At 35.8% G+C, this 24,382-nt stretch overlaps 2 protein-coding genes across 4 annotated transcripts in view; both read left to right on the top strand.

Moving 5' to 3' along the window:
* LOC142975114 (monocarboxylate transporter 14-like) overlaps positions 1–12,221 on the top strand; it is a 44,615-nt gene extending 32,394 nt beyond the window's left edge. For both annotated transcript variants that reach the window (XM_076117801.1, XM_076117803.1), the window contains exons 2-6: positions 6,540–8,179; positions 8,422–8,883; positions 9,189–9,410; positions 10,314–10,623; positions 11,083–12,221. In XM_076117801.1, coding sequence (XP_075973916.1) covers positions 6,956–8,179; positions 8,422–8,883; positions 9,189–9,410; positions 10,314–10,623; positions 11,083–11,273 — 2,409 coding nt within the window. In that variant the 5' untranslated portion in view covers positions 6,540–6,955 and the 3' untranslated portion in view covers positions 11,274–12,221. The remainder of the gene's footprint in view (positions 1–6,539; positions 8,180–8,421; positions 8,884–9,188; positions 9,411–10,313; positions 10,624–11,082) is intronic.
* A 511-nt stretch (positions 12,222–12,732) lies between these two features.
* Positions 12,733–21,572, top strand: LOC142975113 (hexosaminidase D-like). Of its 2 annotated transcripts, XM_076117799.1 has the most exons (12): positions 12,733–13,087; positions 13,189–13,243; positions 13,980–14,162; positions 14,543–14,740; positions 15,253–15,436; positions 15,871–16,022; positions 17,174–17,286; positions 17,659–17,759; positions 18,165–18,282; positions 18,693–18,779; positions 19,174–19,353; positions 20,275–21,572. In XM_076117799.1, exons 1-12 carry the CDS (start codon positions 13,080–13,082, stop codon positions 20,327–20,329), a joined length of 1,434 nt encoding a protein of 477 aa, XP_075973914.1. In that variant the 5' UTR covers positions 12,733–13,079; the 3' UTR covers positions 20,330–21,572. The 2 variants fall into 2 exon arrangements, with proteins under 2 accessions (XP_075973914.1, XP_075973915.1); XM_076117800.1 differs by lacking the exon at positions 20,275–21,572 and having other exon boundaries at positions 19,174–19,516.
* The last annotated feature ends 2,810 nt before the right edge of the window (positions 21,573–24,382 follow it).

Here is a 24,382-nt window from a genome sequence, read left to right as displayed (position 1 = left end):
TTCAAGCTCACTGACGCAATACCGGTATTTTTTCATTTAAAAAATTGCTTTGACACAATAAAATGTAGTACGGCTAATGTTTAAAATTGAATTAGAATTTGTTTTTGTATGAAATATTGTGATCTTATGATGAAAAATATGTTTTATTGTCTTGTTTTGTGCGAGTTTAATGATGTCATGTTATATTAATGGGAATGTATTAATAGATTGTAGTATTTGTTTAGTCTCAGTGCTGGTTCGGTTGCTAACAAGCCACGTTCACTTGAGTTTTATTATAAGGAATAGGTAGCTAAGAAAATAATATCAATATAATATTATAAGGAAGGAGAGGTGTCTATTCTTGCCTGTGTGCCTCTCCTTCAAATAATTTCTGGATCCAGACTAGAAATGTAACAAAACAAATTATATTTCAAATAACCCCATAGTTCATTAGTGGAGAATGCCTTGATGCATTAAGGTCTCTTATGTACCACTACGGTACATGAAGTTTAAATAAGTAAATATTGTAATTTACCAAAAGAAAAGCATTAGGATTCCATCCAAATCGACTTTATAACAATTCAAAGAAACCTCACCGTCAAATCTTTCCAATCATCTCATATTAAATGACGTAAACTACCAAGAACCGATACAATAGCGGTTTTAATGAAGACCTGTTACCGCGAATACCGAAACAAAAACAACTCATCAACAATGCATCAATAAGATTTGTAAACAAATCATTAGCAGAAATGTTTCGCAATGTTTTACCTGCTATTTACTTAAGGATGTTGACCCGACGTGTAAGACAATAATAATTAGGCCTTGCAAAATCGGTACCGGTTTTTTGATTTCTGATTCCGGGGATTCCCTTTTATTCTCGGATCCGGGGTTTCCCGAGCGCATCTCTAATTGCATAAATTGCATTTAGACTTGATTTATTTGAGATTGAAAGTAGGCATATTTTAATGTGGTAGGAAGCAAATTAAAGGCAACTGATTACTAGTTTACAATAAGGTAGGTAGGTTATAATGAATGTGTACTTGTCTGTTTGTCCTTCTGTTATCAAAATGGTAGAACTACCTAACTAGGGTTCGCTATTTACTTATGTTCCTACAATTTTTGCAAAGAAGCACAACGCGAGAGTCGCGTATGAACCTAAACTTATATAGCTATTTTATAAAAAGTCAAATAAAAAGTACTAACAAAAAGGCAAACATGCAATCATAATTGCAATGTGAACTTTTAAAAATACTTTTTATTTATCGACGCTTCTCAACAACTTGTTTGCTTACACACACACATACAGTGTTATATTGATAACACACATACATGTTCCCCAATCACTCGCACAGTCTCCATAAAATGCACTACCAGGATATTTTTATTGTATGACATCATGCAACTAAAGGTCTTTGGCCATTACAGCGTAATTTGTAAAGATAAAACTGCTACACTGTAATGTTGAACATAATTTTTGTATTGCTTGGTGCTTGTTTAGGCACTATTTTAATTAAGAGTCTTTCACGTAGTCTAGTATCTTTTAGTCCCTACAATGTACCTTTCTTATGTAGAAATGCGTGGTTTTTCAGAACAGTTGATGTTCTATAGTATTAACAAGTTTTTGTTTTTGTGGGAATATGAACTCATTCAAGGCCTAAGCCTAAATTACTTCAGAAAAAGCTAGCCAAAGTAGTTAAATAATATCAATAATATAGCCATTTATTCAGATCTTAAATGTTTACAATAAATTAATATCTAAAACTATACATACCCTTAAACTAAATAAACTACTTAAATTAATATCCTTGGTAGATCTAATTGCCAGGCGGCAAAGGCCTGCTCCAACCTTTTCCATTCAGTTCTTTCTTGAGCCACTCTGTTCCACATTACTCCTGCCACTTGTCTGATATCGTCATCCTATCTCTTCTGCGGTCTAGTAGCCAAAGTAGCTACTACAGAAAATTTTAATGTTATAATCTTTAAAAAGGTGTGTACTAAAACGCTTGTTAATCTTTGACCGAGAAACACTCACAATCAGTTACGTTAGGTTAGGTATTTGATACACAATCAATTTGGTTGCTATCGCAGTTTCGTCATTATTACGATCGACCTTGACTGCTGTGATTCAATTTATTCTATCAGCTGTTAGTTTTGTTATTATTACTGGATGTAATGTTGAAGTTATTGGCTTGTTGAACGGTATTCGCAAAGATGTTCCCTTTTTGGCTATCATTTATTATTGTATTAGATCTCGTGAGTTTGGAATAGTTTGGATCACAAGAAAATAATTATTCATGTACTTACTCTACAGATAGTCGCTTAAGGTTAGTTCACTGTCTGCAAAAAAAATCTGTTTGTAATGTTTCCCATGACATAATTTCATTCACAAACCTTAAGTTTGTTCTGTTATTCGAAAAACATCATATTCGGTAAACACACATAATCAGGTTATAGTTTCTCAACTGATAAATTTCAAAACACAGCTGCTTGACACTGCATTTTTGAAATTCATCGTGTTACGCCGCATTGAGTTGTTACCTTTACAATTTGTACAAAATAACATGAATGCAAGTGGAAATATACTGGCAGAACTTATAGTCGATGTTGTTATTCAAATTGACTGGTTAAAGTCTCATTGTTTTATTTTTATGTTGCATACATGACCATCGCTAATTTTGGAGGCATTATTTTACTACTCCATTAACATCTCAAGTCTAAATTAACATAATATATGAATAGAACTCTTGTTAAAAAACGTGTTAGCTATAAGCTAATTTATAGCAATCAAATGGTGTAGAAAATTAATAATAATCCGTGTAATTCACATTTAAATGCATTAATTATTTACCTTCAAATCGATTTACGGAGCTGCTCGTGTCAGATACCTAGTACATATAATATAAGGAAGTCTGAACTTTTATATTTCCATAAATAAACCTAAATAATAGTATTGTTTTTTGCACGTTCCATCAATTGGTATCTCCATTTGACCTGATTTGAATATCCCCAAGGGAATTGAATCGCGTGACCAAATCACCTCAAGAATTGCTATTGATTACTTCCCATTGAATACAAATGACTGTTCTGATAGGAAAATAATTATTTTAGTTCCCTAGCCACTTATTTTGAGAAATATAACACTCGTGAACTGGCTTTAGGACACATTAAATAGGTTGTTGTTGTACCTTAGTAATTATGATACTATATGAAGCTGTTTGAAACTGAAAAAACTTCTCTCTATCTTTGGTAGGCGTTATCTTGGACTGTGAAACAACCACAGGAAATCTTTCAGACAGTGAGAAGGGCAGGCTAAAGCTTTATTGTTTGTTACGAGTATAAACATAACCACGGCTGATCTAGACAGTACCATATCGAAATATTTATAGCCAGAATTGTTTATATATTATAAATATATTTTTATTCGAAAAATAATCTAAAAGTCTTAACTCGCTCGAAGAAAACTATCTCGTAATGGAAAAACTGACCCTAATCAATCAAATATATTTTACACCAGTCGATTCAGTCAGTCAACTTGTCTCTCTTTTTCATGTGCACTTAGTAACACGCATGAAACCTTATCTTTCAGTGTCGTACTTGTGAATTACTAGGTTATACTGCTAGTACGTGAGTAACTACTATTACTAGGAGTTGAGATAGCACATGTTTCATAGATTATTTCCGTACAAAGTTTGAACTAACACTTTACATTTTTGTATAAGTTGACATACATAAATTTACGCCTTTTCCATTCCGGATAGGCAGAGATCAAATAATGCCACTTAGTATGATCCTTATAAACTTTCCTTGCTTTATTGATATCCATACATCTTGTTATATAGGATGTATGGATGTGATATTGACTCATTTTTGCTATAAGTGCTCAAAGTGATTTTCTTACCGCGAAGATAGGGGTGGTTGGTCGTAATTTTCGTTCGTTTAGGAACTGTGTGTAAAGAAATAAGTAATAAAGTAAACCTCAGTATATTTAACACTGCGCTAGAGAAGGAACCTCCACTATAATTTAATCTTATATCTACACTTAGGTACCTATAATATCAGCAAATCAACGGTATACCTATTACTCAAATGAAGCCTCAACAACTTTCCCGACGAAATCCAATTTCCACATAAAAGCAAATGGCAATTACCAAACAAATCAACTAGAAATGTTCTCAATTGCCTTATCGTAGAATAGCACACCTAATTACAATTTATAGTGATTAAGTCTAGGTTTCCCATATGCTAGGCTACAAAAGTTGGTGTTCTACTTAACTAGCGGGCCGTGATTGGGGCACACCCGTAGGCCTTGGAGAGGGACCGGTCGCACGCACCTCTAGGGATGTATACAGTTTATTATTGTAATAAATATTGGTACTAAAACCTGGACTACTATAAATATAAGTATGTAGGGTAGAGTATAATAATATGGGTTGGTCCAGACAATGTGTTAACTTTATGATTCTCTAGGGTTCAAATAATTACCTAATTTGTTTCTTTTTACTTTGTGTTTGGTATGACGCCTTTTACATTAGTTCTGTGCAATTCTGAAACAAACGAATAGTTATGTCAAAAAATGTAAAGTAATCGAAAAAAATGGGACTGGCCACTGATTTTCAATATTTTTTTTTATTCTTTCGGGTAAATATTGATAGCACTTTATTAGCTCTGAAGTTGCTTTCATGCACTTAAAGTGTACCTTTTAGTACCTGTTCTATTTGATGATATTTGTTAATAGATGACTTGTATTTATTACGTACAATTGGTTGACAAGTATCAACCAAAAAAGTAGTATTTACATTATCACTCTTTCTCACGAAACTCTTCTACCTTTTACGGAATATCAATTCATCACAATAAGCCGTTCAAATTCTCAACAGATTACACGCAGACTTGTTGGCTCATACCAATTGAAACATGCGTCACTGTTGTATGCGCTTCATAAACCTTATCACTACTGATAACACGGGTCCCGTACACTCGTGTTTGCTCTCTTTCATTTATATTTATGTAGACAAACACTGTATTTATTGCTAGTGTTAATTTTTAAAACTTGTTTGTACAAGGATTGTACTTTTAAGGTTATTAGTTGCGAGTCAAGGACGCAATGCTCACGGCTTTTGTGATTTAGGAGTTTTCTTTTATAATATACTAGCTGACCCGCGCAACTTCGCTTGCGTCACAAAAGAGAGAATGGGTCAAATATTTCCCCGTTTTTTGAAATCGGACCTGTAGTACCTGAGATTAGCGCGTTAAAACAAACAAACTCCTCAGCTTTATAATATTAGTATAGATTAGTATAGATTGACCCAGCGAACTTCGTACCACTTACCAGTTGAGTGCAAAAAATAAACTAGGGCCCTTTACACCTAAATTACAAGACACAATAATAGAAATCGTTTTTGTTGATAAGGGTACCAGGGTATACATAATATAAATAAATATCTTAATTCTAAGTGCAAAGTGGAAATAAGCTTATTTTGTATATATACTTAACTAGTATCTCTTCAAAAGATAATATAAAAGTTGTTATTCAAAAAGTGCATTAAAGTATTTCTGCGGACATATAACATAAATCACAAAGGTACATAAGTGCACTAATTAGCAAAACAACATACATTATTGATAAGCCTGCTGATGCCCTTTTGCAACAGGATAAATATAGCAACATTGGAATGATAAATTGCGATATTATGTACAGCACTATGTACTACAGGACTATACTTCAATACCTACATAATATTTTATTTTTAGACCACGAATATGACGAATGACGTAGTTTTTGTAATAATTGTCTTAATTTACATATATGTCCTATTAAATAGTAAATAATTCTTAATATTGTAAGGATAAAAATGTATTAATTTATTTGTAATACCTAAGTATTGCCGCTTTATTTATATAAATATAATACATAGTTGAATAGAATCATCAAGCACAAATTTTAATAATAAAATAGTGTTATTAAGTACCTTTACCTAAGTATATATTTTTAGATACATACATTTTATTAAATCACTGCTGTAGTTTTTCTTTACGCTGACACATTTATCTTCACAATAAAAGCTAAAAACCTAGTTTCGCGATGTATTCCAGAAAATCGTTACTTTTTAAATAAAACTGACTTTTTACTACATGTACATTGACTTTAGCACTAAATCTATGCTTTTAAATGTGTCTGTACTATCTTTAACGAATAATAAATCGTACAAAGCTTCGTAATTAAAATTATAAACACTGTAAATAACACAGTAAATAAAATTCAAACAGTCAGCCAGTCAGTAGGTTTTATATTTTCCTTTTACACTTTTAGGAAATATACTAAAGATGTAGAATTTTAATAAATTGCGGTTTTAAACAATAACCTATTCATTGAGAAGACGATAGGTGGACTATAAATAATTAATTCGACATATTTCAGCTCTCAGTTGAACGTTAGGTACGGGAAAGAACGGTGTATTTTAAATCCTCAGAGATTGAGGTAGTGTCGTGTTTCCTTTTATTACCTGAAATGAATGGCATCAATAAATTTGACTTACAATTTCTTTCTCTTGTTTCAGATTCAACCCTGTTTCGACTTGATTTGGAAATGCTGCACTTATTCCAAGTTATAAAACTTTAATTAATGTCAAGAAGGTACACGACGTTCAGAGGACGAACGTGTGACAATATAGAAAGTGAATTTTTCAAAAGTGTGGTATCGAGGACTAGCCGGTCCTTGATGTACTCGACAAGCTACAACCCTTGCGCCCTTACACTTTGTATTTCGAAGAGACTCTGTCGCTACTCCGCTAGAGACCCAAGATTAAGAAATTGGTCGAGAGAACTAGCCATTTCTTCGACGTAGAAGAAATTTCTTCAATTGGATTCACAATCCAATTCTGGTAGTTTTCACGACGTCCGTTAGAGGACTGAATTAGCTACAAACAAGTACGTACTTAGACCGTACTTAAAGAAGAGCTCGCTTAAGAGACTAATGGAATCGCAAAGAATTTACGCAAATGGCATTCCAGGTAAAGAACCTTCTACCAAGTATGAACACAAAGTACCGTCTGAAGAGGAGAAGACTACGTCTCCCCTTCTTCAGAGAAACAACGATATCAGGTATATCGATGGAGTGAATGATGAGAAAAATGAGTTGCGAGATGTGAATAAGCCTAAAGACGATTTGGACACCGTGAACTCTATGAAAACGGATCCCAACAATCGTCTTTCTGTAGGTTATCATAAGGATACGAAGAGTGAAGAAGATGCGGTTTCAACAAATGAGGGTGTTAAGTTCTTCGGTCTCGGAGACAATGACAGTATTTGTTCCAGCAAGCCGCCGGCCCCGGAAGCGCCTCAAATACCTGACGGTGGATGGGGATGGGTGGTGGTCGCTGCCTCATTCCTCATCGCTACTGTGGCTGACGGACTCGCTTTCTCTTACGGCTTGATGCACGAAAAATTCGTCCTCTTTTTCGAAGAAAGCGAAGCAAAGACATCCTTGATTGGAAGTTTATTCATCTCCGTACCATTGATAGCTGGACCTATTATGAGTGCTTTAGTAGATCGTTATGGATGCAGAAGTATGACAATAGTTGGCGGAGTAGCGTCGACTATAGGGTTTTTGGCTGCTTCAGTTAGTAATTCTGTGGAAGTTTTGTATATAACGTATGGTATAATGGCGGGCTTGGGGACAGGCTTGTTGTACGTCACAGCCGTAGTGTCGATCGCTTATTGGTTTGAGAAGCGACGAAATTTGGCTGTTGGTTTAGGATCGTGTGGAGTTGGTTTTGGTACTTTTATTTACTCCCCACTGACTACATATTTACTCGACGAATTTGGATGGAGAGGTAGCTTAATATTATTAGCTGGTACTGTACTTAATGTGTGCGTATGTGGCGCTGTGATGAGAGACCCAGAATGGTTGATACTGGAACAGAAGAAACAAAGGAAGTTGAACAAGTCAAAGAGGGCTTCTAGTTCTATGTCTATTTCTGCTAAATCTGGTGGTGGAGAGTCCGTGTATCCGAATGCGGAAGAATTGAAGACTTTACTAAAGAGCGGAGAAACACCAGAATACATTCTCACAGCTTTAGTTAGTACTATTGCCGAAGCGGAGAATTTGGAAGCAGCGACTAAGAGAAATGCTGACATGTCGCAACAGAAAGTCAGTTCAGTGATCAATCTGCCGACATTCTTGAAACAAAGTGAAAAGGTAATTTTGTATACTATTTTATGCGCTATTATTATTATGATGATGATAATTATTATAATTACCCGGTGTTGTTCTGGGCATAGTTTACAATCCTGTTTTACATTAATATATTCCCATAGGGGTAAATTTTATCATTAAAATACTACCTTGTCTGTTTAGTTGAGGAAAATACTATTAATTCAATACGAAATAGAAATTTTTTTTAATTTTTTTAATAATTAATTATATCCTTAACTTTCCAGGTTCCCGCAGAAGTATTAGACCAGTTGATCTCCAACAAGCGTTTCTACAACATCATCTTGCAGAACTATCCATCCCTCCTAGCTTTGAGGAGCAGTTCAGAGCAGAAACTAAACGAACCAGCCCCCGAAGGTTCGAAGTCTAAACCAGTGACGATGTCTATGAAGTTCAAACTTAACAAGAAGGAGAAGGAACGAAAGAAGGAATTCGAAAGTAAATTGGATATGGTTAGAGAGAAGCTGTTACAGCCTATTCCAGAAAATAAGCCGGCCGTGATCCAGCCCCGCCAGGACTGGTGGACAAGGCAGTTCCATACTGATCACCATTACTTGAGAGGTATCAGAGTGCATCGTAACTCTATTATGCACCGTGGAGCTATGATGAATATTGCTAAGTACAAGCTCAGGGCTTCGTCCTGTCCTGATATTTATAGGAATTCTATGTGGTCCGTTGAAGAGGAAAAGGTAATTGAAATTTAATTTAAAACGTTGTTGTCATACATACCTACTAATGTCAAGTGTCTTTTTTAGAGTAAAAAGTACATAGTCACATTGTGCCAAATCCGCATTTCTGAATGTAACCTTTGTACCTATATCGTGTGTGACGGTACCTAATCCGCACAAATAATAGTGAGATCCACCAATACTTTTTAACCACAGAATAATCATCTTCTTCTTTCACAAAAGCACTAGTTTTAGGCACTAAAATTATAAAGTTAATCGCATTTCCAAGTCACTAGCCTTACAAATATATTTTCTTTATTTTCCAGACATGGGGCCAGCGTCTCCTAGACATCATAAGCAAGACCTTCGACTTCAACATGTTCACCGAGTTCCATTTCTTAATGATGAATCTTTCAACCCTGGTGTTGTTCATCTGGTTCATTGTTCCGTACTTCTATATTTCTAACTTCATGCAACTGAGTGGCTACAATGAGACGCAAGGCACTTGGATGTTGAGTGTGTTCGGTGTTGCTACTATTTTTGGTATTGTAAGTATCCTTTTTATAACTGTAATTTCAATTTCAAATTTTAAATCTATAGCTATTTAAAGGGTTTAGTTAGTATAACCTGGAACAATATTTTGTACGTAAGTATAGTATCGAAGAGTTCTGGTTGTACAATATTTATGTTCAAATTAAATCCATTATATTGGCTCATCGTGAGTACGTGATACCATACTTTTAATGATATTAAACAGTAAACACAATATTATTGTAGCAATGTTCAGTCAAGTAAAAAGGGTTGATTCTCAATGATTGGATTGTTCGTCAGACTAATCCATTAAGCATTATAGCATTTCATCGATTTCTACTTAGTAAAATAATACCCCAAAAGTTAGTAGTAGGTAGAAATAATTTAATTATGTATCGAATGACGTTGCTATCTATCTATGTCGTCTCCTAGTTCAGAATGAAGGTTGTAACCGTTAATTAACGCCGAGGTCGGCTTAATCCTATTAATTTCTCTTTTAGTATAGACTTAATCCAAATACTGCCAGATAGATGACATATTGGTCTGAGATAATTAAGGGCAAGGTCTTTAATAGCCTATTTCCTCCATTCTCTAGGCTTATTCTAGGTATGTAGTATGAATTCACGGTGACAGTGAATAGAACTTATACTCCTTATGGTTTCGAATAGAGAAACTTAACATATACATATAGTGTACAGTACTGTACAGCAGCAAGTTATATTAAATTTTTTCTATATATCTTAAACGGCAAATTTCTTACGACAGCGTGCAAGTTGAAAAGAGTTTACGCTAGGCCTTGCACTCGTTATCAAACACTGTAGTGTATAATTGGACATGATGTGAATGAAATATCTGTAACCCCTAAACTATCCTATTCTTTCCAAAAAATTTTTATACCCGTGTGTCGTTTCTTTTTCCAGGTTGGCCTAGGCTGGATGGGAGATCTTCCTTGGGTGAACGTGACAAAAACATACGCCATCTGTCTCATACTTTGCGGAGTCACCATCATCCTGTTCCCAGTGCTCATCCGATCCATGGACCCAACATCTCCGTACAGTTTCTACATACTAGCGTTGAACGCGGTGATGTTCGGCCTAATGTTTTCCAGTTCGTATTCGTATACGCCGAGTATTCTGGTCGAGTTGATTGCTCTTGAAAGGTTCACGATGGCTTACGGCTTGGTACTCCTCAGTCAGGGCGTTGGACATCTTATTGGACCACCTATGGCTGGTAAGTGATAGTTTCATCTAGGTTTTTTTTCATTTGGTGAGACACCTTTATAAAAACTTCATCTAAAGGCGGACGGATGATCACCATCCAACGCGTTACCTAGTATTTGATATTCCACCTACTTTTTAATTTGTTCAAAATAAGGATACTTAATGAGCATCTACCTCGGTTACACCGAGGGAGATGCTCTGACAAAGTCTACAATATATTAACGAGCCTTGTTGCTAAATGCGCCAAGGTATCACAATTTACTGATGAAAAGCGGTTCAAAACAGTAATTTAATGGTTCTTTATCTGTGGCAACTGAAATCGTAAAATGATAATTAAACAGCAGTAAAACTGTATGCAATCTGGCTCTGATGCCTATACAAAAACAAACATTAGCCAACCAAATTAATTTTATCTATCCAAATAATTTGTAAGAAACATTTTACTAATTATGTCTTTTCCGTATTTCAGGAGCTCTTAAAGACGTGACTGGCTACTGGGATGCGGCATTCTACGTGGCTGGACTATGGGTCATTATTTCCGGATTCCTAGTGGGCGTTATACCCTACACAGAAAACTTCCGTATTTGTGGAAACGCGCCATTGGCAAAAGATGTCGCTGGCGAACCCGACCCTGGAGTTAAAATCATTATTGCCCACTAAAAAAATCCAACGTCAATTTATTACAAAAAAAATCAATTTTTCGGTGGTCGATATTTTTTTTTTTGGTTAATGATTTCAAATTAAAATGCATTTTGATAAATTCTATTGCTTGTGGTTTTTGGATGATTTTTTATAACTTTAGGGTTTGGTATTTTGATGTAACTTACATTATACTGTAGTATAAAAATCAATTTACACGTACTTTTGATGCTGTAATGCGTATTTTATTCGTATGTTATTATCGTGTGCTTATTTTTTTAATTAATAGTGTCACTTAATTAGTTTTAGATTCTTTTATTGTAGGACATGAATGCTGTCAATCAGATTGTATTGTGATTGTGAAGCTGACGTGTGTTTGAGAGTTTTATCTTAGAAAAATAATATGTAATCGTATAGTTCTCACTCATACTATTTATTCTTTTGTCATAAAAAGTCTCCTAAGGAGATTTAGTATTTTCATCCGACTGAGCGAAAGCAAAGAAGGGTTACTTTAGAAGTTTAAAATTATTGGATTTATCTAATTGTACGTCCGTTAACACCAGAATAGTAATGCATAAGCAACAGAGAACTAAATGTTTGAGTTGACAGACGCACAGTCAGAAAAATCTAAACGAACTTACCGTGTGCCTTTGATATACATGTTACGTACTTTAAAGTGAGCGTGATTATAGTGACAGAGATTTCTTTATAATGATTGCGAAGCTTTTAATATATGAATGTACGTTTCTATAACATATTACTACGAGATACAGAGTATCTTGTATTGTTGCCTTATACCACTTGCCATTAAACAGACACATCCAGATGAATTTATATTCTTTACATGTTTTGAAAGTATTTTAGATGATAAGTTTTGTTTACTTACTTAGACTTAAAATTATGTATCTATCTATATACATATTATTATAATATACGAATTAATAGAAATTAAACTTTGCTACTCCATGATATTTTGTTTTATTTACACACATATAATAACACGCTTGTTATACCCGAACATGTAGGCAGAAGTGCATGAAATACGTTTCACGATGAACAGTATTGCTCCCATGTAATTTATGGCGAGCCTATTGCACGAGAGCCACGACATTAAAGGGCGATTCACACAGAAAGTGGACCGCCAAAGCCGGACTACCGAACACAATTAATAAGACCTACCGTGCTTCCAACTATATATTACTTTACTTTTTGCTTCCATCCCGCCCGCGCCCAACACACATACGTTTTCTGTGTGAATTGTAATCTTTAGTAATATAACAAAGCCGAATAACACAAAGGCAACCAAAACTAGAATACCAATAAAGTTCGTTTCGTATGTGGAACTGCTAAGTTTTAATTTAATTTGGTCTATGAGTCAATGTGGGAATTTTGATACGTAAAAAAACCCACAAAAAACCGATTACGTTTTATTTAAAACGTGCTAAAGTTGGCAACATTTTTGGCAAATTGTCAAAACTGTCAGTGCATAGTACAGCACTGTTGATGTTGATTTCCAGGTTTCAGCTAAAAAAGAAAAACTATTAATGAATGAATCAGTGTTGTATTATCCTCGCTGCAAAACTGTCTAAATGTGCTACTAAGAAGTAACCGAAATAATCCATTATGTCACGATGACTGGTTATAGGTGGCACAAATTGAACTGATGATGATATCATGAACCAAAAGGAAATTACCGGCGATTGCGCCAAATAATAAATGACTGCAACGGATCAAACAGCTCAGTAGTTGTTATTACTGGCTGGTGTTACTTTCCTCGAAGCTCGAGAGAGTATAGTACTTTTAAAAAGAAAACAAATTTCGATTAAAATGCATAAGTTAGTTCAATCGTTTTGAATGTTTTACACATTTAATCAAATTAACTGCCGTATATTTGCAGTTAAATAATTATTAATATAATAAAATTGTATTGTTACAGAATTGTGCACTTAGATTTGAAAGGCGCTCCTCTGAGGGTTCCATATTTGAAGCAGGTGAGTGGCAAATTGAATATTTTGTTCTATTATTTTTAATCGGTGTTCAAGGGTACAGGGGAAGACAAGTATTTCAATAAAAAATTTCATTTCATGTTCCGCCGACATTTGGTGATTGTTTTCTTCCTTTACATGATTATTATTATCAAAATAGTTCTACCATAATTAATTAGTCAATAATTTATAAACAAAAGAGGTGATTGTTGGATTATAATTTCAATGATTTCTGAATTTCATTCATTAAAAATTATCTCAAGATTTTCTATACTTTTCAATGAGTGAGGTCATAGCCGGTTAAAGTAGTTAAGCGGAATCATAGTAACTTGTTATGCCATATTAAACATTTTATGCGACTTCAACAAGATAATTAATGTTAGCAAAATAGTACAATTAAGTTTAATTATTTTCTTTTGGACCTTAGACAAAGGCTAATGTATCTCAGATGTCAATTTTTCGTTGTGCATTGTTTTTCCTCATTAAAGGGCTATTAATATTAGACTGATTGAGCACAGTACATTGATGCACATTGTCTTATGTAGGTACCTATAATAATCATCAAAATAGAATTTTCATTGAATTTTCTTATCATAATTCTATCTAGCGCAAATTATGATACAAGAATATAAAGCATGTTCATCCAATATTGCCTCAGAATAAAAGATACATAATAATATACTTACTGAGATACACAATATGTATGTCAGTCAGATTCTTTAACACCAGTAATTTTTCCCAGGTTCTGCTAAAAGCCAAGTCATGGGGTGCAACAGGCTTCCTTATAGAGTGGGAGGACACATTTCCTTACTATGCCCAGTTATCAGAGCTGGGCAGTAATCAGGACGCCAATGGGGAAGGAATGTATTCTATGCCTGAAGTCCTGCAGATATTCCAGTTTGCAAGAGAAAATGGCTTGGAGGCTGTGAGTATCTTACACATTAAGAAGAAAAAGTAAATTTTGTAATTGCATTGGCCACCCTACATGTCATTTAGTGGCCAAGTGGTTAGTAGTAGATAGTTTTAGATTTATTTGTTTTATGTGTGCCTAATGGTATACATGTCAGCAATATAATTTTTGAATTTGAATACATAATGCCATTAAAATGTATAGTTTGTTGAAATGATTTTGGGCCCCACAAGGCTGTGGAGCTGAGGGTGTTGCACCACAACACCTAGCCCTTATATGGTAGTTACACTATTGGCTGCGAAACCAGAAACATACATAATTACTCTCCTTTAATAAATACATTTACAATTATTTAACTAAGTCTAATTTATGATTGTCTTCTTTATCATATCCAGATCCAGTTGGTCCAAACAATTGGTCACTTAGAGTTTGTTCTCAAACACCCTTCATTCCGTGGGCTCCGAGAGGTTGCCAGTTCACCAGCTGTACTCTGCCCATCTAAGGAAGCCTCATTTGAACTTGTCATGACTATGTTGGATCAAGCACTGGAAGTACAACCTGATGCTCGCTTCTTTCATATTGGGGCTGATGAAGTAAGATTTTATCATTTTGCCAGGTTTTTAGGTATCTCAAATCTTATAGTAGATATGGGATGTTTAACATTGCCAAAAATTCCCATCGCCTACACCTTAAAGTTTTGTGTTGGGCTACAAAAGAAAATAAATCTCCTGATTTTTTCCAGCCTGTATTATTTATTGATCACCTAAAGTATGAGAGTATGGCAGACCTTCGTACCTCGGAAAGCATGGAGGCTAGCCTTACTTGCTTTCCGAGGAATATCTTATATCATCCCAACACACCACGAATATTTTCCCAACATACCGCTAACATTTACGATAGTTGTCTATGAATTGTTTATTGCTGTGCAACATCGTTTTTGCGAAGAGACCTATTGTTGCCTAGTCTTACACCTGACCTCTGTATAATCATGTCGGTTATCTTCCTACTGGAATATGAGAGTGATGGAATATAAAATGCACCTTAGCATTGTGCACACTGTGACACTAACAATTCTAGAACATTATTATGTGTTTGTATATTGCAGGTGTGGCATAAAGGAGAATGCCCAGATTGTAAGCGGAGGGCAGCAAATAGTCCATTTGGTACTGATTCTTTATTCTTGGAGTACATACAAAACTTGACCTTATATCTCAAGAAAAAGAGGCCAGATTTGACCATACTTATGTGGGATGACATGCTACGTCATGTCAATGTGGAAGCTTTTAAAAGTAAGTCCATTATGCTACTGCATAACTCATTATTATTGGTTAAATTAACAACTGAAATTATGATGGACTTTTTTATACATTTGGGATAGAGATGAGTGAACACTCTTAAAAAATATATTTAGGAATAAATAAGCAACTCATACCTCTCAAGTAACTTTGTCGTAAAAAACCTCCTCGCTTTTTTTACTATGTTTACATACTAAACCGAATTAGAATCAATATGGCGTTATGATCGCTTGTAAAAATAACCCTACTAAAATAATTTTTCCATATAGTTCCATTTAATTCCGGTTCCATAAATATGAGTCTTTTTGGTAATCCAAGAAGACTCATATTTATGGAACCGGAACTTAAAAGCTACCTAAATATCAAAACTGTCCTATTTCATTAATGGACATAAGTTGTTTATAAAAAGTTTTATACATATTTTTCAGCCTACGACCTGTCTAACATCCAACTAGTGTACTGGGACTACAATACTAAGGAAAACTTCCATTTAAACTACATGCTGTGGCAGAGATACTCCCAGTTCTTCCGCAAGATATGGGCTGGGACTGCTTTCAAAGGAGCTAATGGCAGTAGTAAGGTATACTTTTGAAATATAATGCTAAATGTTTAAAGGCATAAGAGATTTATAATGTTTTTGTAGAACTGCGCGGCTTCGCACGCTTATAACTTAGAAAAAATAAAAATTTACTTTAACCACCTATTCTAACCGCTGAGGGATGATTGGTGTAAATCTATCTCGTAGAGTTGTCTCGATGTGTTTATTTACGACTTCGCATTCTAATATATTAAGCTTGTTATTATACATACAAAACTTCCTTTTGAATCACCTTATCTATTACAAAAAGCCGCATAACACAGAAATAGGGACAGACGCGGGAACCGAATTTGCTTTATACCATAACTAGCTGACCCGCGCAACTTCGCTTGCGTCACTTAAGAGAATAAGTCAAAAATGTTCCCCGTTTTTGTAACATTTTTCGTTGCTACTCCGCTCCTAATGACTGTAGCGTGATGTTATATAGCCTATAGCCTTCCTCGATAAATGGGCTATCTAACACTGAAAGTATTTTTCAAATCGGACCAGTAGTTCCTGAGATTAGCGCGTTCAAACAAACAAACAAACAAACAAACTCTTCTGCTTTATAATATTTGTATAGATTATAATATTAGTATAGATTGCTTGGAAAGTAATAATTTTACCACTAATTAGGTTTATTTTAAAACCTTATAATTACCTATATATTTATAAAATAATTAATCGAATTGATAATAGTTTGTATTAATAATTATATTATTGAAATGAACATAAATATATCCTGTTACAATAATTATCCTGTATAAAAAAAAGTACTAATTATCATGAATAATTATTATTAACTCTTGGCTAATTATTTTATTAATATTTAATTAGTACTTAGTAATGAATAAAACCAATTACTGTCCCACTGTTGGACAAGGGTCTTCTCCCGTAATAGGGGAGGGATGAGGCCTTGAGCTCCACCATGTTTGCCAGGTGCGGGTTGGGGACTTTTCATTGCTTTAAGAACTTTCCTTCACTGTTAGAACTCGTGATAATTATTGATATTTTATGAAAAGTCATTGATATTTTATGTTTCTTCGGGTTCGAACTATCGACCACTTGCCTGGGAGGTGTAATATTAGACCACTCGGCTATCACTACCATGGACAAGGACTTTTTAATTTTTCTTCTTTATACTTTATTTGCAGATATTGGCACCAGTAGCCCGGTACGTAAGCAACCACGACGCGTGGCTTCAAGAGATCAAGGTTATGAAGGAAAGCATCGATTTCATGGGCATCATACTCACCGGCTGGTCTAGGTAGATTGGTTTTGATATACTATAGCTTAGAAAAACGAAATAAATGTAAATTTATTGTCGCTGTTGGGTGAGGGTCTTCCGAGAGTTTCAACTTTAAGTCCATCATTAGAGGGTTTTAATTTCTTCGAGAACTTTTCTTTCTTTTTAAAAGACAACTCCCGTACTAAGATTTGATCTTGTGTCGTGGGGATTTTGACATACACACACAAAGTACAACCCGAAATAATTATTTGTAGATCGCACGAATAATAAAAATTGTTCCGTGTGGGAATCGAACCCACGACCTACCCACGCATTGGTAGCGGCGTAGCGACCTAAACCATTGCGCCACAGAGAGTTTCGAGCTATAAAAGTAAAGTTGTTTTATTTCAGATATGACCATTTCGCAACGCTGTGTGAATTGATGCCAGTGATGCTGCCCAGCCTCGCTAGCTGCCTCAGGGTGGTGACGCAGTCCGAACATGTACCTAGAGGTACATAAGCAACTAAAGCATTTACGCTATTCGTTCAAATATTTTTATTTACGCCTGTCACAATTACAGCTACTTAATTCACAGAAAGTTGAGACGATAAGTAAACCATAATTTGTCGCTTTTCACACATCCCTTCCAGTTACTTACTTTCTCCAAAAACGTCGACATTATTCCTAACTTAACATTATCTGTAGCGCGATTCTATACATTCGATACTAACGCTAATCGAAATTTTGAAATTTAAAATGTACTTCAGTAATAATTCCTACGACGCCCGCCAGAGGCGCTGATCAGATTTTCATACAAAATATTTTGACAACTAGCCGGTTGTCGATATCATAAAGAATCGCGCTTTGGATTGTAGAAAATCGGGTGTAATTATTAAAAAATAAATCCACATTACAGATCAGTTGGTAAAGGAAGTGCTGCCATCTGAAGAGTGGGCGGGCGAAGAGCTCGCTCGTTGCGTGCACTCGTTCTTACAGCTGCGGGAACGTTGCTTTGCGCTGTTGAATGGCGAACAGTGAGTTACATATTTCTTTATCTTGTCTTTATCCCATGTCGAGGAGAGGCAGTACAACATGCTTTCGTTCTCAAAAATATTTCATAATAAAGAAATAATAAACATTTAAAAAAAAATTAAGAGATTTGGCTAATAGTTTTACGACTGGCTGCGTGTTTCAACCCTCCATGGGATTCTTATGTTCAATAGGAAATTTGTAGAGAAAATTAGGGGGAGGTGGGGATGGCATGCGGGTTAATCGTATATGAATATGGGATTTAGGTGGTTTTGGGTGGGATTGAGGCATACTGCAGTTGTGGGACAGGAGTTGGCTTTAGTGGCTCGGGTCAGCCGGGATCATAGAATTTCTCTATTCTATGCTCATTCAGATCAAGAGATAGGTAAATAATAAATATATAATTTCACTTCAGGGTGGCAACATGGCTGAACCCGTGGCAGAGGGAGCGCAAGTATACCGTATGTACACATATCCAGGCTATTGAGAATACCGCTAGGATGTAAGTATTGGTTTTAAAATATAATTCTAGTAATATAGTAATCGGTGATAGCCAAGTGGTCTAAAATGCAATTCTCACGCAAGTGTTCTAGCGTCTAAACCTGAAGCAACTCAACAATGGGTTTTCGAAGCTATGTGTGTATCAGAAACTCTTAAATTACCTAATTTTTCTTGCAAAGTCTCAAATTCCCACTTGGTTATCGTGTTGGACTCAAACCTGGGCTCTTACTCATTCCGGGAGTAAATAATTGCTCAGTGGTGGGAAATACACATAACTTTAAACTGCTCTGTTGTCTTGACTTCAAACCCCCGGCTATTTTGTTCCGTAGGAGATTATAAAATCGGTTTTCTTAGCTTATTAAAATTAATAACTTATTACTTTTTTTCGTATTCAGCCTTCGCCAAGAGCTAGAGACTCTACAAAGTAACATATCAGCCCATCTCCTAAGTATCACGGGAAAGCGAAGTACAGACGAATGGCTGCGAACAAACATGTCGCCAATATTGAACAAAGTGATTGAACTGCACGATGCTGCCCACGACGCCATGTCGAGAGACGCCGCGGTCAAACCATAGTATACGAGGAACTTTTATTTTTCATATTATTAATTTGTTATTGCTTTGGTCTCTGCCTTCCCTAATGGGAAAAAGGCCAGCTTTTGTGATTGTGATGTATTATTTTTATGAATGTTTTTAAGCGCTGTGATTTATTTTATATAATAAATGTTATTTGCTTTACTTTTTTGGTTTAAGTTTGAAAATTTTATGTTTTTCGGATTTCAGTTAAGTAAAAGGTAGTTATTGTGTATGATTATTATTATTTTACTGTCTTAATATTAAACGTAGTGTAATATCTGATTAGTTATGCAGTGTTTAGTCTTTTTCACTAATATCATCAGCTTAGCCTCTCTTCCAACAAAGTTAGAGTCGGCTTCTGGTCTCACAGGATGCAACTGGATACCAATATTTTACATAGAGCGACTTCCTATCGAACCTCCAAACGAGTTACTAGGGTTATAAACACGATACCATACGTAAGGGCTCCTACACACAGTGCCAGTGGCAGGGCCGCGGGGCATGGCCGCCCGTAGGGCCGGCGGCCCCGGCGGGTTACGCGGCTTCGGCAGTTCGTTTCTAGCATTCGAGCGGTAGTGCTGGGTAGTGACAGGTTTGATGAGCTTATGCACACACTACACTTACACATGCCGGCGGCAATCCCGCCAGCTCAAGATTCTGATAACTGTTAACGACTGTCAAAGTTCTTTGGAAATTACTGCCAGGATGCATGATTATATGTATAAGATGGGCACCTATTCACAGAACAACCACGGCAATCGTAGTAACTTCAGAGATCCGCGCGGCTGTGTTATTAAGCCACGAGCTCTTTTTTATCACTTTACAGTTTATATAAGTTCAAAATTGATTGAAAGTGACAAAACACTGTATAACTAATCGGAGCTTATAATATACAATGAGGTAATTATAATTTGTTGTAGCTTAAGGCCCAAAAGTGCGTCGAACGGACGCCCGCGTCGTGCACCCGTTCCGTGAACACGTACGTATGTGCACGTGGAGGTCTGGGGGACCGCGCCGGGGCCCGGATTATTACGTGGTGTTACTAATTCGCTGGCGCTGAGCACGTGGGAAACATCGGATGCAGTGCATCGTATGAAACATCGTAGAGTATACAGTGTCACTTAAAGCATTGTGTACGCCACCAGCGTCAAAAGAAGTCTACCTACCTTAGGAAGTAATCTAGCCTAAAGCCAGTTTTCCACCGCGAGCGGAACTCCATTTTGGTACAAATACAAGTTTGCGCTTGTGATTTTAACGAAGTCATTAATGGGTTCGTTCCGCTCGCGCTGGAACCAGGCTTAAGATATTCTTATAGTAAGTATAATGTATTGTCCTTTGAAAAAAATTGTATGACCTGTATATTTTTGACTATTATATTGTAGTATAACTATATAGTAATGGAACGGCAATATCGGAAGTGAATAAAGGCTGGTGAAAGCATTATAAGGAATGAAAGAGTACAGGGAAACGTATTTAATTATGTATGTAGCTCTCTTGTAAACATAACTGTTAGAAATGGATAAAATGTCATAGCTAGATTCGAACCAAACGTCCATCATACCACAATTGCGGTCTGGAGCCCTTGATAGAGTGTGAGAGAGAGACGTATCGCGTGCGATTCAAAGTACCAAGTTGAAGAGCAAGATATCTGAGATGTATAATTGCATGTCGCCGATCCAAAATGGATCATGTGACGTGGATCCGGCTATTGTGACTATTAACACTTATTTTAGGGGCATTTATTAATCATAAACTAAAATGAACTAGTGTAAAATATAATAAATGGTGAATTTCATCTTTGCAAGAGTTTTTAGACAAATCTATATAGGTTCCTATCGTGTAACCCAACATCATTCCGATAGGGACACTCTTGCCTACTCTTAGGACATTAATATGTTAGATAAGCATTTGTTCGACATTGTGAACCACTCCTTTTACCAAAATAAAGCCAAAGAACAATAAAAAAATAAGTAAGTAATTTGTGTAATGTACCTAATTATGTGTGTATATGTAACTACTCTTTACTAGGAAATTAACTATTAAATATCCTACCCGTAAAGATGTGTAACAAATAAAAATATATTATTTTTTCAAACTTTTACTAATTACCTAATCTATAATAATAATATAAAGTACACTGTAACGTTGTAGAAAATGCAAATCTATATGATATTTGTATACCTACTTACTATATTGTAACGTGCATATTCAAATTGAAATCTATACATACCTAATAGTAATACATAATTAATAAACGTGACTATCAAAAACGCTTTTGTTTTATTAAACGGAATATTCCCAGTGGTCCCCTCTACCCCCCCGGGGTGACAACGGGGAATAAAAGTAGGAAGAAAATACCCATTTAATACATAATGTCCACGCTTAAGCGTTCAAGCTTATACCAGCACTGTGTGTTTACATAATACACAAACTTCTGTTGGGCTTCTCTTCGTCCTGCGCTAACATTGGTAGCACACGTCGGCATCGGCGTGTCATACCAATGTCCGTCATCGTCCCAGCGGCGGGAAAGCAACGTCGGTCGTATATTTCATCAAAATATCTGCCGTGTAGGCATTATCTGATGCGTATTGCGAATATGCCACAGTTTGCGGAATTATTAATCGACGTCAGCGTTGGAAGAAGGGCAGGTCGAAAGTTTGCGTTGGGAGTGGGTTTACAAATTCACATAAATAATACGGGTCTTTCACCCGTCCCATGATCTGACGATCGCAAATCCGACGCCATAGCTAGTCTTTGAAGAACTACCGCTTCAATTCTTTCAAAACCAATATTATAAAGCCCTTCCACCTCTAACTAGCATTAAATCAATCAGATTATTCTCAACTCGAGTTCAGAAATCGCGTTGAAGTCAATTAAAACTTCCGTAGCCAATGTTCTGGCGACTTAATTACAAGTTTTAGAAGAATTGTTCTACCTTCTCCCTTCCCCTACCGTTCGCGTCTTTGTAAACTTTTTTCTAACGAATTTGTTTGAGCGGCTAAGTTAATAAATTACCTATACATTTTATTATTCATCGTGATGGCGTTCTTTTGATCTGTAATTGGTTTGCGAAATGTAATTATTATTTTTGGGATTATGTTTTTCTATATTTTGTTTAAGTGAGATTATTGGTTTAATGTATAACATCGTGCTACCTTTTACCCGAAGAATTGGGCAGAAAAGTAAATATTGTATTGTTACTTCCTAGAGTCCTACTTAGATATTAAAATTGTCTTTTCTAGTCGTCGTGTATTAATATACCTAGCCATAGTAATAATATACACGGTTTCGATTACCACTAGACGGACCACTGGAAGAAATAAGTAATTTTAGTTGACTGTCATCACGTTATTGTTTCTTTTTAAGTTTGTAAAAGATATTCTAAATGCAGTAACAACCTAAGTAGGTACACATCGCTCCTTGAATACAAAAGGGCCACAAATCGAAATCTATAAATTTTACAGGAGAGCCAAAACAAATTTTTGAAACTGTTTTTTTATAACATTTCATATATTTATTTATTAAATATAAGATGTTAATATATCATTAGATGCGTATTTTTTAGCTCTATCTTTCTACAAAATAAACTTTGTAATAGCTGTTACCTATTAAGAGAAAAAAGCATATAAGTCCCTTTTGCATTCAAAGTTTGAACCAATATTATGAGAAATATGTCAAAAATTAAACACAGTTTTACAAATAAAAATGGTTAATTGTACTTTTTTGGTAAAAAAACCGTATCAAAAAGTTTAATAATAATTACTAAGTAAAACCATAACTGAATAGACCAGGAAAACATTGTATTAAACAATCTAAATTAAAAAATCTTAACTTTTTATTAAGTAAGTAAAATTATTGAGATCAACTTTGTGCGTAACTTTCATTATTTAGTAAAATTAAACATCAATCATCATCATCAATCAATGGGTTACGTGACCAGTAGACTAAGTGCAGCAGGAGTATTAAAGAAATAAGATAATAGAAAAGGTTTTTGAGTTTTATAAGCCTTTATATTTAGCATTCGTGGATTATTCCAAAGCTTTTGACAGCATTACTCATTCCGCCATAGAATCATCACTCCATCCAAGTCCTACTTAAAGATACTATGTAGAATCGAACCTTCATACATCAAACTCATCAAAGCAATAGACAACAATATCATTCCAAATCCAAAGAAGCGTGAAACAGGGAGACCCGCTATCTCCCAAATTATTTACCAGCACCCTAAGAGAAATTTTCAGGAGCCTGGCGGTGTTATGGCAATCAAAAGCATAGTTGTAAGTGGTAAACAGTTAACAAACCATTGTTTTGTAGATGACATAGTCCTCTTCTCTTTTTCGGCATCGGAACTCGAATCAATGCTCAAAGATCTGAGCACGGCAAACCTTCAGATTGGACTGAGTAAGAACCGTACAAAAACCAAGGTTATGACCAACAACACAAAACGTAGGGTCGAGGTAGACGGGCACGTCATAGACTATGACGACGAGTACACTTGCTAGGGCACTTGCACTTTGCTTGACGGGACAAAGAGTTGGACAAACGTGTCACAAGTGCCTGAAAGAGATCCTGGTCCAGGAAAGAGCTAATGAAGGGTAACCTTCCACTGTCACTGAAGTGAAAGCTCGTCGACATGTTTATACCTACTACCCGTCCTTACCTACGCTGCCCAAACATGGTCCCTTACGGAAAACCAGAAAGAGCCAGAGAGCGATGGAGCATAGTATATTATGCGTCAAAAGAACAGATCACGTCCGAAATTCTATACTGCGCTCCCAAACTCGCATAGCCGATGTAGGGGAGAAGACCGCCTGGCTGAAATGAAACTGAGCTGGCCACATTATCCACATGCATTCGGAAAGGTGGGCCCGCATAGATATGCGGGCCCACCTTTCCGAATGCATGCTATGACCATCCTCTGGCATCCAGTTGGTAGATACCAACTGGATGCCAGAGGATGGTCATAGCAGACGCGGGAGACTTAAATGGAGATGGCGGGAAGACCTAGACGCATTTGAAAAGGACTGG

The sequence above is a fragment of the Anticarsia gemmatalis genome, chromosome 8 (assembly GCF_050436995.1).
Source record: "Anticarsia gemmatalis isolate Benzon Research Colony breed Stoneville strain chromosome 8, ilAntGemm2 primary, whole genome shotgun sequence".
In the NCBI taxonomy this organism is placed as follows: Eukaryota; Metazoa; Arthropoda; class Insecta; order Lepidoptera; family Erebidae; genus Anticarsia; species Anticarsia gemmatalis.
The sequence above is the reverse complement of the archived record's forward strand: the minus strand, read 5'-3'. Positions and strand labels throughout refer to the sequence as shown.